The sequence below is a fragment of the Nerophis ophidion genome, linkage group LG06 (assembly GCF_033978795.1).
Source record: "Nerophis ophidion isolate RoL-2023_Sa linkage group LG06, RoL_Noph_v1.0, whole genome shotgun sequence".
In the NCBI taxonomy this organism is placed as follows: domain Eukaryota; kingdom Metazoa; phylum Chordata; class Actinopteri; order Syngnathiformes; family Syngnathidae; genus Nerophis; species Nerophis ophidion.
Genome location: NC_084616.1, coordinates 67,703,081 through 67,719,693, shown reverse-complemented (window position 1 = coordinate 67,719,693; position 16,613 = coordinate 67,703,081). Strand labels below are relative to the sequence as shown.

Here is a 16,613-nt window from a genome sequence, read left to right as displayed (position 1 = left end):
TGATGTGAACGGTGCTTGATAAACAAATTAGTTGCATATATAATATCTTCTTTCCTCGCACTATTTGCTAAATTAAACAACATTAATATAAATTCAAAATTAATTATATTTAATTGTGATTAATCAAAATTAATCCACAGCATGTCAATTAAATTTGTGAAAAATTGTGATCGTTTGACAAGGCTTGTTTTTTTTTTGTCTGTTTTTAAAACAAGATTTAGTTGTCAATCTTTTGTCGGGGCATACCTGAGAGGGCACATTTTTGGGAGGTTCTATCCTGATGGAGGGGTCCCATTCTCCAGGGGGTAACACAGTTACTTGATCAAGGAACTCATCGATTCCCGCAACAAGGTCATTTCTGTCTTTGGCTTTATACGCCACATCATGGAAAACCTGGGGTTAAAGGAGAAAGTCATCATGTTGGTTCAATAATAGCTGCTCTGTGGGAAAGTGAGCAGTTGATGGGTCTGTCTGTGCGTTCATCCCTATGGAGCTTACTTTTTTGGCAGAAGTCAAGGGACTACTCAAGAAAAAAAAATAAAAATATCCTAATTGCTGCTTCAAAATTTTTCAGATCAAGGCCTCACCTCGTCAGTCATCAGGGTTGCAATGGACCGCCCTATTTCATGATACTGTGGACCTTTTCCCAGAGGCCCAAGGAGGATGAAAAGAAACCTGTACAACACATAGTAGATAAAGTACACAGTTAGGAGGGGTACTGGATCATCTGTTAAGAAAACACACTGAGGTCGGTAGGGGCAACCTGGTAGTGATGGGAACCTCAGCCAGGCCGTTGAGCAGCACAGCAGGTGACAGGCGCACAAAGGCCACGACGGGACGGTCTAGGAACTCCAACTCCCCAACCAAGACATTGGAAGCCTCGGCGCCAGGTGGAATTTTCTTCATGAAGTGAAGGTCAATCTACAAAAAACAAAACTTTTACATGATTGAAGACTACAACACGCAACTCACAGTTCTACATTCTGTGTGAAAGTTGAACAACACTGACCAGGAAAATGGAAAATAACTAGGAAAGCACTCAGAGAGCACAGACTTACATCTAGCAAGGAATCCTTTAAACACAATCTGAATTGAGACGGTGATCTGGCTCAATTCTAAAAAAAAAAATCATCGAAATCTGCTCATAACCTTTTCAGCTATTTTGCTTAAATAAATGGAGTGAACCCTCTTGTCAGTCCAATCTCTTTGTCTCTGTGGGTGGACGCGGGGCTGAGGCCGATAGCATACATAGTCTCCACTCAAGATGATATCCTGCTGGCCCCACTATGGACTGGACTCTCACACTATTATGTTAGAGCCACTATGGACTAGACCAGGGGTCGGGAACTTTTTTGGCTGAGAGAGTCATACAAGACAAATATTTTTTAAAAGTATTTCCGTGAGAGCCATAAAATATATATTTTTTAAGGCTGAATACAACCGATTCTGTTCATAACTTTTATGGACAAAATTTCTAGGCGCAGTCAAGGCGTTGAGGGGTTCCGGTTTGGTAACCCCAGGATTAGGTCGCTGCTTTTTGCAGATGATGTGGTCCTGATGGCTTCATCTGGCCGGGATCTTCAGCTCTCACTGGATCGCTTCGCAGCCGAGTGTGAAGCGACCGGAATGAGAATCAGCACCTCCAAGTCCGAGTCCATGGTTCTCGCCCGGAAAAGGGCGGAATGCGATCTCCGGGTTGGGGAGGAGACCCTGCCCCAAGTGGAGGAGTTCAAGTACCTAGGAGTCTTGTTCACGAGTGGGGGAAGAGTGGATCGTGAGATCGACAGGCGGATCGGTGCGGCGTCTTCAGTAATGCGGACGTTGTACCGATCCGTTGTGGTGAAGAAGGAGCTGAGCCGGAAGGCAAAGCTCTCAATTTACCGGTCGATCTACATTCCCATCCTCACCTATGGTCATGAGCTTTGGGTCATGACCGAAAGGATAAGATCACGGGTAAAAGCGGCCCAAATGAGTTTCCTCCGCCGTGTGGCGGGGCTCTCCCTTAGAGATAGGGTGAGAAGCTCTGCCATCCGGGAGGAACTCAAAGAAAAGCCGCTGCTCCTTCACACCGAGAGGAGCTAGATGAGGTGGTTCGGGCATCTGGTCAGGATGCCACCCGAACGCCTCCCTAGGGAGGTGTTTAGGGCACGTCGAACCGGTAGGAGGCCACGGGGAAAACCCAGGACACGTTGGGAAGACTATGTCTCCCGGCTGGCCTGGGAACGCCTCGGGATCCCCCGGGAAGAGCTAGACGAAGTGGCTGGGGAGAGGGAAGTCTGGGTTTCCCTGCTTAGGCTGCTGCCCCCGCGACCCGACCTCGGATAAGCGGAAGATGATGGATGGATGGATGGATGAATACAACTAAATGCGTGCATTTTTTAAGTAAGATCAACATTTTTAGAGAATTATTCTTTTTAATAACTTTGTTATTCTGAAGCTAACCAACAATAAATAAAATACTTCTTACCATTTATGCGACTTCTTGAACAGATGCGGTAGAAACCGGATGAATGAATTTAAAATGCATGAGACTGTTTTATATTTTGATCGTTATTTTTCACACTGATTACCAGCGGAATTATTCATTACTTACCGTGTTAAGCAATGTCAGCTAAGATTTATCTGAGAGCCAGGTGCAGTCATCAAAAGAGCCACATCTGGGTCTAGAGCCATAGGTTCCCTACTCCTGGACTAGACTCTCACAATATTATGCTAGATCCACTCGACGTCCATTGCACCTGTCGCCCGGTAGAAGGGGGGGTTCCTACAGCTGCCGTCCCCTTCAAGGTTTCTCATTGTCATCCCATTGGGTTGAATGTCATTGTGGCTTGTGCAGCCCTTTGATTGATTGACTTTGATTGATGCATACATCCATCCATACACACAGAGAAGTTTAGCCTCGTAATGTAAACATTCGGTAACATAATAAAAATGATTCAGACCAGGGGTCACCAACGCGGTGCCAGCAGGCACCAGGTAGCCCGTAAGGACCAGATGAGTCGCCCGCTGGCCTGTTCTAAAAATAGCTCAAATAACAGCACTTACCAGTGAGCTGCCTCTATTTTTTTAATTGTATTTATTTACTAGCAAGCTGGTCTCACTTTGCTCGACATTTTTAATTCTAAGAGAGACAAAACTCACATAGAATTTGAAAATCCAAGAAAATATTTTAAAGACTTGGTCTTCACTTGTTTAAATAAATTCATTTATTTTTTTTACTTTGCTTCATAAAACTTTCAAAAAGACAATTTTAGAGAAAAAATACAACCGTAAAAATGATTTTAGGATTTTTAAACACATATACCTTTTTACCTTTTAAATTCCTTCCTAACCTTTCCTGACAATTTAAATCAATGTTCAAGTATTTTTTTATTTTTTATTGCAAAGAATAATAAATACAATTTTAATTTAATTCTTCATTTTAACTTCTGTTTTTTCGACGAGGAATATTTGTGAAATATTTCTTCAAACTTATTATGATTAAAATTCAAAAATATTATTCTGGCAAATCTAGAAAATCTTTACAATCAAATTTAAATCTTATTTCAAAGTCTTTTGCATTTCTTTTAAAATTTTTGTTCTGGAAAATCTAGAAGAAATAATGATTTGTCTTTGTTAGAAATATAGCTTGGTCCAATTTGTTATATATTATAACAAAGTGCAGATTGGATTTTAACCTATTTAAAACATGTCATCAAAATTGTAAAATTAATCTTAATCAGGAAAAATTACTAATGATGTTCCATACATTTTTTTTTTAATTTTTTCAAAAAGATTCGAATTAGCTAGTTTTTGTCTTCTTTTTTTTGGTTGAATTTTAATTTTAAAGAGTCGAAATTGAAGATAAACTATGTTTCAAAATTATATTTTCATTTTTTTCCTCTTTTCTCCTCTTTTAAACCGTTCAATTAAGTGTTTTTTTCATCGTTTATTCTCTACAAAAAACCTTCCGTAGAAGGAAAAAAAATGTACGACGGAATGACAGACAGAAATACCCATTTTTTTTTATATATATAGATTTATTTAGTAAAGGTAAATTGAGCAATTTGGCTATTTCTGGCAATTTTTTTAAGTGTGTATCAAACTGGTAGCCCTTCAGATTAATCAGTACCCAAGAAGTAGCTCTTGGTTTCAAAAAGGTTGGTGACCCCTGATCCAGATAATCCCCCACATCCAATTAATTGTTCTTTATAAATTTCATCCGAATCTGCCCAAAACTTTTTGAGTGATGTTACTGAGTAAAAAACTAACTGACTGACTTAGAAATGCAGGCACAGACCAGAGCAATTCCTAGGTATGGAGGGGGTTTAACAATGTATTAGAGATTGTATTTCTATGTGGAACATTCGGTACAGCACAACATTGTAAGCAATCTGTAAACAAATACAGCTGGTTATGTTTATGCTCATGATTGCTTCTGCAATTACGTACAATACAAATAATATTGCATGGAGGAATAAATGCTTTAATCTGAGTATTTCCAAACAGTATTTTGTGAATATGATTGTCCTCCTGTTACATTGTGTCCGTGTTCCCAGGATAAGAGGCTAAAGTTGAAGGTTTGTCATGGTACCCGATCTTAAATCAAATATACACCACAAGTAATTCGGCCCAGGCTCGCTTTCAGCAGATAAACAACAGAAGCAGCGGTCTCTCACTTTGCTGAAGTCGACTGCACTGTTTTCTCTGCTGACGTCTTGTTTTCCTTCAGTGGTGGCGGGCTGGGACTGTGGGGAAACGGTTTGGCCTGTAAAGGAAATAATACAATTGTATTTTTGCCCAAAGTGGTGAGGAAAGGCACACTAAAACAACAAAAAAGGGGAAAAGGACACTACTACAAGTACTACAACTAAAAGAAACATCAGATCTCTGTGCTTGCCAACAATTATTTTTACACCAAGTACTAAACCACATTTTACAAACCCCGTTTCCATATGAGTTGGGAAATTGTGTTAGATGTAAATATAAACGGAATACAATGATTTGCAAATCATTTTCAACCCATATTCAGTTGAATATGCTACAAAGACAACATATTTGATGTCCAAACTGATAAATATTTTTTGTTTTGCAAATAATCATTAACTTTAAGAATTTGATGCCAGCAACACGTGACAAAGAAGTTGGGAAAGGTGGCAATAAATACTGATTAAGTTGAGGAATGCTCATCAAACACTTATTTGGAACATCCCACAGGTGTGCAGGCTAATTGGGAACAGGTGGGTGCCATGATTGGGTAAAAAAGCAGCTTCCATGAAATGCTAATAATTCACAAACAAGGATGGGGCGAGGGTCACCGATTTGTAAGCAAATAGTCGAACAGTTTTAGAACAATATTTCTCAACAAGCAATTGCAAGGAATTTAGGGATTTTACCATCCACGGTCTGTAAAATCATCAAAAGGTTCAGAGAATCTGGAGAAATCACTGCACGTAAGCAATGATATTACGGACCTTGGAGCCCTCAGGCGGTACTGCATCAAAAACGACATCAGTGTGTAAAGGATATCACCACATGGGCTCAGGAACACTTCATAAAACCACTGCCAGTAACTATAGTTGGTTGCTACATCTGTAAGTGCAAGTTAAAACTCTACTATGCAAAGCGAAAGCCATTTATCAACAACACCCAGGAACGCCGCCTGCTTCGCTGGGCCCGAGCTCATCCAAGATGGACTGATGCAAAGTGGAAAGTGTTCCGTGGTCTGACGAGTCCACATTTAAAATTATATTTGGAAACCGTGGACGTGGTATCCTCCAGAACAAAGAGGAAAATAACCATCCGGATTGTTATAGGCTTAAAGTTCAAAAGCCAGCATCTGTGATGGTATGGGGGTGTATTAGTGCCCAAGGCATGGGTAACTTACACATCTGTGAAGGCACCATTAATGCTGAAAGGTACATACAGGTTTTGGAGCAACATATGTCGTCATCCAAGCAACGTTATCATGGACGCCCCTGCTTATTTCAGCAAAACAATGCCTAGAAACGTGTTACAACAGTGTGGTTTCGTAGTAAAAGAGTGCGGGTACTTTCCTGGCCCGCCTGCAGTCTAGAAATGTCTCCCATCGAAAATGTGCGGCGTATTATGAAGCGTAAAATACAACAACAAGACCAACTTAAGCTGTACATCAAGCAAGAGTGGTAAAGAATTCCACTTTCAAAGCTTCAACAATTAGTTTCCTCAGTTCCCAAACGTTTATTGAGTGTTGTTAAAAGAAAAGGTGATGTAACACAGTGGTGAACATGCCCTTTCCCAACTACTTTGGCATGTGTTGCAGCCATGAAATTCTAAGTTAATTATTATTTGCAAAAACAAATAAAGTTTATGAGTTTGAACATCAAATATCTTGTCTTTGGAGTCCATTCAATTGAATATGGGTTGAAAAGGTTTTGCAAATCATTGTATTCCGTTTATATTTACATCCAACACAATTTCCCAACTCATATGGAAACGGGGTTTGTATATTGGGTAGTAATACTCATTAACCTCAATTTGATAAAAAAATATATTTCCTGACTTTATTTATTGTTTTTCTTTTACATTCTGTTCCTCACTCCTGAGAAAACATTTACTCTGTAAATGATGATCTGTAAAGGGATGAACTACCAGTGCACAATCAGCATTCGTTTAAATACTTATAAATAACCTTGACCCTTAGCTTTTGTTTCAGAATGGCTAATAAACTATGTGTGAGTTAAGATGTGGGTTTCTACGACAGTAAATAGTGTAAAGTTAGTTGTTAGTAACAAACTAATTTTGTGGTATTATCATGAGGACTTCAAACTACTACAGACACTACTGTATCTCTACACTACCGAAGCTGCATCATTGCCTGTGCAGGGTTCATGGTCTTCCAGCGAAATGGGCAAGTAGCCTTGTGCAACTGCCTCGAGGACGCTAAGACGCTTGGTCTCGTTCCCGTCAACCGCTGCCTCGACTTTGGTGAGGACGTGACTTCTGAGAATGCTCAGCGGTGACCAAGGGGCCGTCACACTCGATATGCAGCGCTGCCATACTGCCTCGGTGGCTGAAGCTCCACGGGGGGTGATTTGTTCAGGCACAGATTTTATAGTTTGACAAAAGAAGCCATCTTTAGATGAAGGGTGTGCTGGACCACGGACGGCACAATGGACAACACACACACACATACACACAAAAACAAAATGTGACAAGAAATCATGCAAAAGGGTACAACATACCACACTGACCCAAACATAAGATGGTATTTTATAGCTGCTTGTTTAGTCAGTTTTAGCCATAGAGGAATGATATTTACTAGTAGGGCTGCGAATCTTTGGGTGTCCCACGATTCGATTCAATATCGATTCTTGGGGTCCCGATTCGATTATATATAAAAAAAATTCGATTCAACGTGATTCTCGATTCAAAAACGATATTTTTCCGATTCAAAACGATTCTGTATTCATTCAATACATAGGATTTTAGCAGGATTTACCCCAGTCTAAAGACATGCCAGCGGAGTAGTAGATTTTTGTAAAAAACTTTTATAATTGTAAAGGACAATGTTTTATCAACTGATTGCAATAATTTAAATTAGTTTTAACTATTAAACAAACCAAAAATACAACTTCTTTTATCTTTGTGAAAACATTGGACACAGTGTGTTGTCAAGCTTATGAGATGTGATGCAAGTGTAAGCCACTGTGACACTATTGTTCTTTGTTTTTAATTTTTATAAATGTTTAATGATAATGTCAATGAGGGATTTTTAATCACTGCTATGCTGAAATTATAACTAATATTGATACTGTTGTTGATAATATTAATTTTTGTTTCACTACTTTTGGTTTGTTCTGTGTTGTGTTTGTGTCTCCTCTCAATTGCTCTGTTCATTGCAGTTCTGAGTGTTGCTGGGTCAGGTTTGGTTTTGGAATTGGATTGCATTATTATGGTATTGCTGTGTATTGTTTTGTTGAATTGATTAAAAAAAAAAAATTGATTTTTTAAAAAAACGACAATCGATTCTGAATCGCACAAAGTGAGAATCGTGATTCGTATTTGAATCAATTTTTTTTTCCCACACCCCTACTTACTAGTGTTGAATGGGCTAAATGTTTGCTTTCAAATGCTGCTAAGTTAGTTATTTTAGGTTGTTTTTTTTAGAATGCATTATTTTTAATATTACTAACATTGCAGAATAATGAATGAATTAAATAAACACTTGTTCTATATGCAAACCTGTCTGTCACCAGAAATGATTACCAATGTGCTTATTTTGGCATTACATTTTCCTCTACACTAAAGATTGAACTATAGCGGCCCTGAATATGGCCCATTTTTTCACAATCAGGCAGGGGTGTAACGGTAGGCTATAACCATGGTTTTGGTACTATACATTCTTAGGCCTAAAGATCCGCTTTCGGGTCTGAATGACGAGGCCGCCCATTTGTGACAATTTGGTCGCTTTATTCTCATTTCTACAGTACACAACCAGACACATTTGCCAGTCGCCAATACTACGCACTCAACTGTAGGCCTGCGAATCTTTGGGTGTCCCACGATTCGATTCAATATCGATTATTTTTTTCAATTCAACACGATTCACGATTCAAAAACGATTTTTTTTCCCGATTTAAAAGGATTCTCTATTCATTCAATACATAGGATTTCAGCAGGATCTACCCCAGTCTGCTGACATGCTAGACGAGTAGTAGATTTTTTTAAAAAGCTTTTATAATTGTAAAGGACAATGTTTTATCAACTGATTGCAATAATGTAAATTTGTTTTAACTATTAAACGAACCAAAATATGACTTATTTTATCTTTGTAAAAACATTGGACACAGTGTGTTGTCAAGCTTATGAGATGCGATGCAAGTGTAAGCCACCGAGACACTATTGTTCTTTTTTTATTATTTTTATAAATGTCTAATGATAATGTCAATGAAGGATTTTTAATCACTGCTATGCTGAAATTATAACTAATATTTATACTGTTGTTGATAATATTCATTTTTGTTTCACTACTTTTGGTTTGTTCTGTGTCGTGTTTGTGTCTTCTCTCAATTGCTCTATTAATTGCAGTTCTTTGTGTTGCTGGGTCAGGTTTGGTTTTGGAATTGGATTGCATTGTTATGGTATTGCTTTGTATTGTTTATTTGGACTGATTAAAAAAAACAAAAAACTATTTTTTAAAAATGAGAATCGATTCTGAATCGCACAACGTGAGAATCGCGAATGAAATTCTAATTGTTTTTTTCCCACACCCCTACTCAACTGCTCCCTCTCCTTACTCTTCCACACACACACGTTACTCTCATAACACTAGTTTGGTTGCGCCGTCTTTCTGTCTCGCTGTGGATTCTCTGCATGGAGTGAGAAGAGAAACTGTGATATCTTGATATATCAACTCAATAATAACGGTGGGGCAACATCCTGACACTTCCAACTGCCTTCATATCTATTTTAATTATCTTATTACCACATTTTTCGGAGTATAAGTCGCACCTGCCGAAAATGCATAATAAAGAAGGAAAAAAAACATATAGAAGACACACTGGAATATAAGTCATATTTTTTGGGGAAATGTATTTAATAAAACCCAACACCAAGAATAGACATTTGAAAGGCAATTTAAAATAAATAAAGAAAAGTGAACAACGGGCTGAATAAGTGTACGTTATATCAGTGGCCGCGGCTCGATTGGTACCGGGCCGCAGAAGAATTTTAATTATCTTTTTTTTTTTTTTTTTTAAATTAAATCAACATAAAAAACACAAGATGCACTTACAATTAGTGGACCAAACCTAAAAAACCTGCCTTTTTCATGACAAAAAAACCCCAAAAACAATAACCCCCCCTCCCGCCGGGCCGCGGGACAAATTATCAAACGTTGACCGGTTTGCAGCTACAACCAACTGAGAAGGTGCCTGGTATTATAACGTAACATATTATGGTAAGAGTCATTCAAATAACTATAACATACAGAACATGCTATACGTTTACCAAACAATCTGTCACTCCTAATCGATAAATCCCATGAAATCTTATACGTCTAGTCTCTTACGTGAATGAGCCAAATAATATTATTTGATATTCTACGGTAATGAGTTAATAATTTCACACATAAGTTTAAGTCGCACCCCTGGCCAAACTATGAAAAAAACTGCGACTTATAGTCCGAAAAATACGGTACCTCATCCTACCAGGCTACCAGACACTTTCAAGACTGATACATTGCACCCTTTGGAAAGTTTTCAATTGTTCTACAGTATTTATTAGCAGGCTTGAATAAGTCATAAAAAGTATCAAAAATCATCAATATTAAAAACATATATTGTAACATAGTTTTCAGCCATACGGCTCAGCTCTTTTACAAACTCACCATTCTTGTCCATGGAATGCGGTTCTGACTGCTTCTTGCCGATATCTGCAAAGGACCGCACAATCGGGATGCGGTTGGCGAGCTTCTTGTGGTTCTGGTGGTGATGCTGCTTGAGCAGGGCCTCACGGATCCTTTTCCTGGCATCCTGACCTAATGGGCCAGACAACTCGTGCTGGTCCAGGACCATATCTGAGAAGTAGCATAAACTGGGGTTGGCTTTGTTTTACTGTGTAAGGCAGGGGTCAACAACCTTTTTGAAACCAAGTGCTACTTCTTGGGTACTGATTAATGCGAAGGGCTACCAGTTTGATACACACTTAAATAAATTGCCAGAAATAGCCAATTTGCTCAATTTACCTTTAATAAACAAATCTATATATATTAAAAAAATGGGTATTTCTGTCCGTCATTCCGCCGTACAATTTTTTTCCTTTTACGGAAGGTTTTTTGTAGAGAATAAATGATGAAAAAAACACTTAATTGAATGGTTTAAAAGAAGAGAAAACACGAAAACAAATGAAAATTTAATTTTGAAACATAGTTCATCTTCAATTTCGACTCCTTATCATTCAAAATTCAACCGAAAAAAAGAAGATATAATCAATCAATCAATGTTTACTTATATAGCCCTAAATCACTAGTGTCTCAAAGGGCTGCACAAACCACAACACAAACCACTACGACATCCTCGGTAGGCCCACATAAGGGCAAGGAAAACTCACACCCAGTGGGACGTCGGTGACAATGATGACTACAAAAACTAGGTAATTCGAATCTTTTTGAAAAAATTCAAAAAATAATTTATGGAACATCATTAGTAATTTTTTCCTGATTAAGATTAATTTTAGAATTGTGATGACATGTTTTCAATAGGTTAAAATCCAATCTGCACTTTGTTAGAATATATAACAAATTGGACCAAGCTATATTTCTTACAAAGACAACATTATTTCTTCTAGATTTTCCAGAATAAAAATTTTAAAAGAAATTCAAAAGACTTGGAAATAAGATTTAAATTTGATTAAACAGATTTTCTAGATTTGCCGGAATATTTTTTTTAAATTTTAATCATAAGTTTGAAGAAATATTTCACAAATATTCTTCGTCGAAAAAACAGAACCAAAAATGAAGAATTAAATTGAAATGTATTTATTATTCTTTACAATAAAAAAAAAAATACTTGAACATTGATTTAAATTGTCAGGAAAGAAGAAGAAGGAATTTAAAAGGTAAAAAGGTATATGTGTTTAAAAATCCTGATATAATTTTTAAGGTTGTATTTTTTTCTCTAAAATCGTCTTTCTGAAAGTTATGAGAAACAAAGTAAAAAAATAAATGAATTTATTTAAACAAGTGAAGACCAAGTCTTCAAAAAATTTTCTTGGATTTTCAAATTCTATTTGAGTTTTGTCTCTCTTAGAATTAAAACTAGCAAAGCTAGACCAGCTTGCTAGTAAATAAATGACATTTAAAAAATAGAGGCAGCTCACTGGTAAGTGCTGCTATTTGAGCTATTTTTAGAACAGGCCAGCGGGCGACTCATCTGGTCCTTACGGGCTACCTGGTGCCCGCGGGCACCGCGTTGGTGACCCCTGGTGTAAGGTAATGTCTAAGAGAGTGGCAGAATGCTTTGTAGGACAAATGTATTGGGGGAACAAACTGTTGGGAAATGGTCATGTATCTAAAAAAACACAACAAGCTACAAAAGACATGGGCCGTAAACACCTCCAAATTCTTCGCGTTGACCCATGCAAACAGGATAGTTTCTTATGGAGATTACTGAGAGTTCTCTTAACAAAACAAGATCAAAAATGTTTGGTTTTACCAGCAATCTCCTCCAGCGAATTTGCCCTCATGTCCAACATCACGGTGCCGTTCATAATGCAGCTGCGAAGTTCAAATAGACTGTGAAGAGACAGAGTGGCCACGTAGGGCTTGCTCCATCTCTCGCCGCCATCCTCAACATCCTCCTCAAACTTCAGCCACCTGCGTACACACACACACACACACACACACACACACACACACACACACACACACACTCACACACACACACACACACACACACACACACACACACACACACACACACACACACTTTTCAAGGGAAAATATTTTCCAACATTCTGCCTGAGGTTTAAAACACTGTCTGGTTTATCGTACAGCTAAACATTGTGTGCAACAAAGTAGTCCGTTTGTGGAATGAAGAGTCCAGGCAAAGAATCCACATGTTGTTGACTCAGTGGCTGTACTTTTTTTATCGAGTACGACTGCAAAATATTTCACCAAAGCTGTGAGTGTCATCACTTTGATAGAGAAGGTAAGAAACACCATTGAATTAAAAAAAAAAAAAAAACTCCCTTGCTCTTCTCTCTCTCTCTCCGCTCATTGTCATCGTCAATAAAGGTAAAAGTGATGTTAAATGTTCATTCATACATTTATTACTGTTATTATTCTCTATAAAATGTGTTTTGTGCACGTGAAATGGGGCAAAAAAGTATTTAGTCAGCCACCGATTGTGCAAGTTCTCCCACTTAAAATGATGACAGAGGTCTGTAATTTTCATCATAGGTACACTTCAACTGTGAGACACAGAATGTGGAAAAAAAATCCAGGAATTCACATTTTAGGAATTTTGAATAATTTATTTGTAAATTATGGTGGAAAATAAGTATTTGGTCAACCATTTGAAGCTCTCACTGATAAAAGGAGGTTTTGGCTCAAAATCTCACGATACATGGCCCCATTCATTCTTTCCTTAACACGGATCAATCGTCCTGTCCCCTTAGCAGAAAAACAGCCCCAAAGCATGATGTTTCCACCCCCATGCTTCACAGTAGGTATGGTGTTCTTGGGATGCAACTCAGTATTGTTCTTCCTCCAAACACGACGAGTTGAGTTTATACCAAAAAGTTCTATTTTGGTTTCATCTGACCACATGACATTCACCCAATCCTCTGCTGTATCATCCATGTATCTATTTTGGTATAAACTCGTCGTGCAAAGCATGGGGGTGGAAACATCATGCTTTGGGGCTGTTTTTATGCTAAGGGGACAGGACGATTGAGCCGTTTTAATGAAAGAATGAATGGGGCAATGTATCGTGAGATTTTGAGCCAAAACCTCCTTCCATCAGTGAAAGCTTTGAATGGTTGACCAAATACTTATTTTCCACCATAATTAACAAATAAATTATTTAAAATTCCTACAATGTGAATTCCTGGAATTTTTTTCACATTCTGTCTCTCACAGTTGAAGTGTACCTATGATGAAAATTACAGGCCTCTGTCATCATTTTAAGTGGGAGAACTTGCACAATCGGTGGCTGACTAAATACTTTTTTGTCCCACTGTATTTTTGGGTTTGTTAAACAGATTGATTGGATATACATTATTCTTTACAAGAACAGTTATTTTGGTTTTTGCCTGATGTGCTGCAATACCACTTTACACAACAATCATCATCATCGGCGGTCACTCGAACGAGTATGACGATCCTCCTGGTAGGAGTGTATCCCTTTATAGAGGATGCCTGTGTGTGACTTAGTTTAACATGGGGAGACTGGTGCACAGACAGTCACCACACAATCCTTGACAGAATCGTGTCAGGGTCCAGTGACATGGAGTCCAAGACGACTGGGGACCCTTTTCTGCTGCAGCCTTCTTCCGCCGTCGTAGCTGTTGTATTAGTTCTTAAATCTATTGTCTTCCGCCTGCTCCGCTGTTGAGGTCTTCACCATATCCCTGGCTAGGGGGCAGTCAGGTACTAGGCCGTTGCCATCGGGCAACCTGGGGTAACAATAGTAAAGGGATTAACCTCCTAGTGCCCCAAGACCCCATAGAGGAGCCTCCACTGCCGGATGCACTTTAATGTCATGCCCAGGACACACACAACAATAATGTGCATTACACAGGCACTGCAGGATTTTGCACTTTTAAAATCAGGCTTCCTGGCAGCGAATTAAAGCAAACACTCCAAATTATGTGCGAACTCTCAACTTTGCAATTTATCAGCACATTTTGGCCAATAAAACGTGTTCTTTGTTAGCCCTCAAACGTAGACTTCAACTGCCCAACCAATAAAATGTGGACCTGCATCATTCATCTGCTAAGAGGGAGGAGGGCAAGGGAAACGTCACCTTCATCACCTTTTTTACAAGTTATTTCTTGAACTCAATAGTGTTCATTTCTTTCTTTACCAAAGTGATGACGCCCACAGCTTTGGTAAATTATTTTGCAGTCATACTCAATTAAGAAAGTTCATCATTCAGGATATCAGATTCAGCGTTTGTGATGGCAAAAGGAACCTTCCAGTGTCCAAAGTCAGAAAAAAAAGACCACAGGCCTCATGTATTAACCCAGCAGGCACAATACGTTTAAACAATGTTGAGAACTTGTTGAATTAGGTCAAGGGTCGGGAACCTTTTTGGCTGAGAGAGCCATGAAAGCCAAATATTTTAAAATGTATTTCTGTGAGAGCCATAAAATGTTTGTTTTTTTAACACTGAATACAACTAAATGCGTGCATTTCTAAGTAAGACCAACATTTTTAGAGTATAAGTCTCTAATTATTTTAATAACATTGTTATTCTGAAGCTAAAAATAACTAAAATACTTCTGACTACTGATGCGACTTCTTGAACAGGTGCGGGGAAAAAAAACGGATGGATGGATTAAAATGCGTCAGAATGTTTTATATTTTGAACAATATTTTTCACACTGTGATTACCAGCGGAATTATTCATTACTTAATGTGTTAAGCAATGTCAGCTAAGATTTATCTAAGAGCCAGATGCAGTCATCAAAACAGCCACAACTGGCTCTAGAGCCATAGGTTCCCTACCCCTGAATTAGGTGCTGACGTTGAGCAACTCAAACCTAACGTTGAAACAACATGCTTTTTGATGACATCTAATCGATGTCAGGTTATGGCGACCATTGAAATTTAGTAATTTCTCATGCAACAAAGTGGATCCAACATTAGACACCAACATTGTTTCAATTTACAAATACAACTATTTTGCAACGAGCAAGACACTTCACCCTTGCTCCTGATGGGTCGTGGTTAGGGCCTTGCATGGCAGCTCCCGCCATCAGTGTGTGAATGAGTGTGTGAATGGGTGAATGTGGAAATAGTGTCAAAGCGCATTGAGTACCTTGAAGGTAGAAAAGCGCTATACAAGTATAAACAATTTACCATTTACCATAACGTTGTTTCAAAGTCAGTTTTAAAGGAAATGTATGTATAATCAACGTTGTATCGATGTCTTGTGTTAGCTGGGAAGTTTGCTTTCACACAAAAACCTGGCGTACACACTTTTTTACTGGAAAGTTAGACGTATCACGACTGATGTTTATGTGGAAATGTGTGGTGCCTCATGCCAACTTTATGCTTCAGATACATACAAACCCCGCTTCCATGTGAGTTGGGAAATTGTCCCTCCATCCATTTTCTACCGTTTATCCCCTAGGGGTTTCAGGGGGCGCTTGTGCCTATCTCAGCTCCAATCGGGCGGAAGACGGTGTACACCCTGGACAAGTCGCCACCACAGGGCCAACACAAATAGACAGACAACATTCACACTCACATTCACACACTAGGGCTAATTTAGTCCATCCATCCATTTTCTACCGCTTATTCCCTTTGGGGTCGCAGGGGGCGCTTGTGCCTATCTCAGCTACAATCGGGCGGAAGGCGGTGTACACCCTGGACAAGTCACCATCTCATCGCAGGGGCCAATTTAGTGTTGCCAATTAACCTATCCCCGGGTGCATGTCTTTGGAGGTGGGAGAGAGCCGGAGTACTCGAAGGGAACCCACGCAGCCACGGGAAGAACATGCAAACTCCACACAGAAAGATTCCAAGCCCGGGATTGAACCCAGGACTATTTAGGACCTTCGTATTGTGAGGCAGACACACTAACCCCTCTGCCACCGTGAAGCTTGGGAAATTGTGTTAGATGTAAATATAAAACGGAATACAATGATTTGCAAATCATTTTCAACCCATATTCAGTTGAATATGCAACAAAGACAACATATGCTTTTCTACCTTCAAGGTACTCAAAGCGCTTCCACATTCACCCATTCATTCACACACTGATGGCAGGAGCTGCCATGCAAGGCCATAACCACAACCCATCAGGAGCAAGGGCGAAGTGTCTTGTTCAAGGACACAACGGACGTCATTAGGTTGCTAAAAGCTGGGGATCGAACCAGGAACCCTCAGTTTGCTGGCACGGCCAATCTTCCAACAGCGCCACGCC

General features: G+C 39.0%; 1 protein-coding gene across 4 annotated transcripts in view; it reads right to left on the bottom strand.

Annotated features, from left to right (window-relative positions):
* The window catches only part of LOC133555160 (sodium-driven chloride bicarbonate exchanger-like), a 123,153-nt gene that overhangs the window by 58,619 nt on the left and 47,921 nt on the right, over window positions 1–16,613 (bottom strand). For all 4 annotated transcript variants that reach the window (XM_061904692.1, XM_061904693.1, XM_061904696.1 and 1 more), the window contains 6 exons: window positions 12,174–12,334; window positions 10,349–10,537; window positions 4,659–4,747; window positions 764–921; window positions 588–675; window positions 247–393 (listed from right to left, as the gene is read on the bottom strand). In XM_061904692.1, coding sequence (XP_061760676.1) covers window positions 247–393; window positions 588–675; window positions 764–921; window positions 4,659–4,747; window positions 10,349–10,537; window positions 12,174–12,334 — 832 coding nt within the window. The remainder of the gene's footprint in view (window positions 1–246; window positions 394–587; window positions 676–763; window positions 922–4,658; window positions 4,748–10,348; window positions 10,538–12,173; window positions 12,335–16,613) is intronic.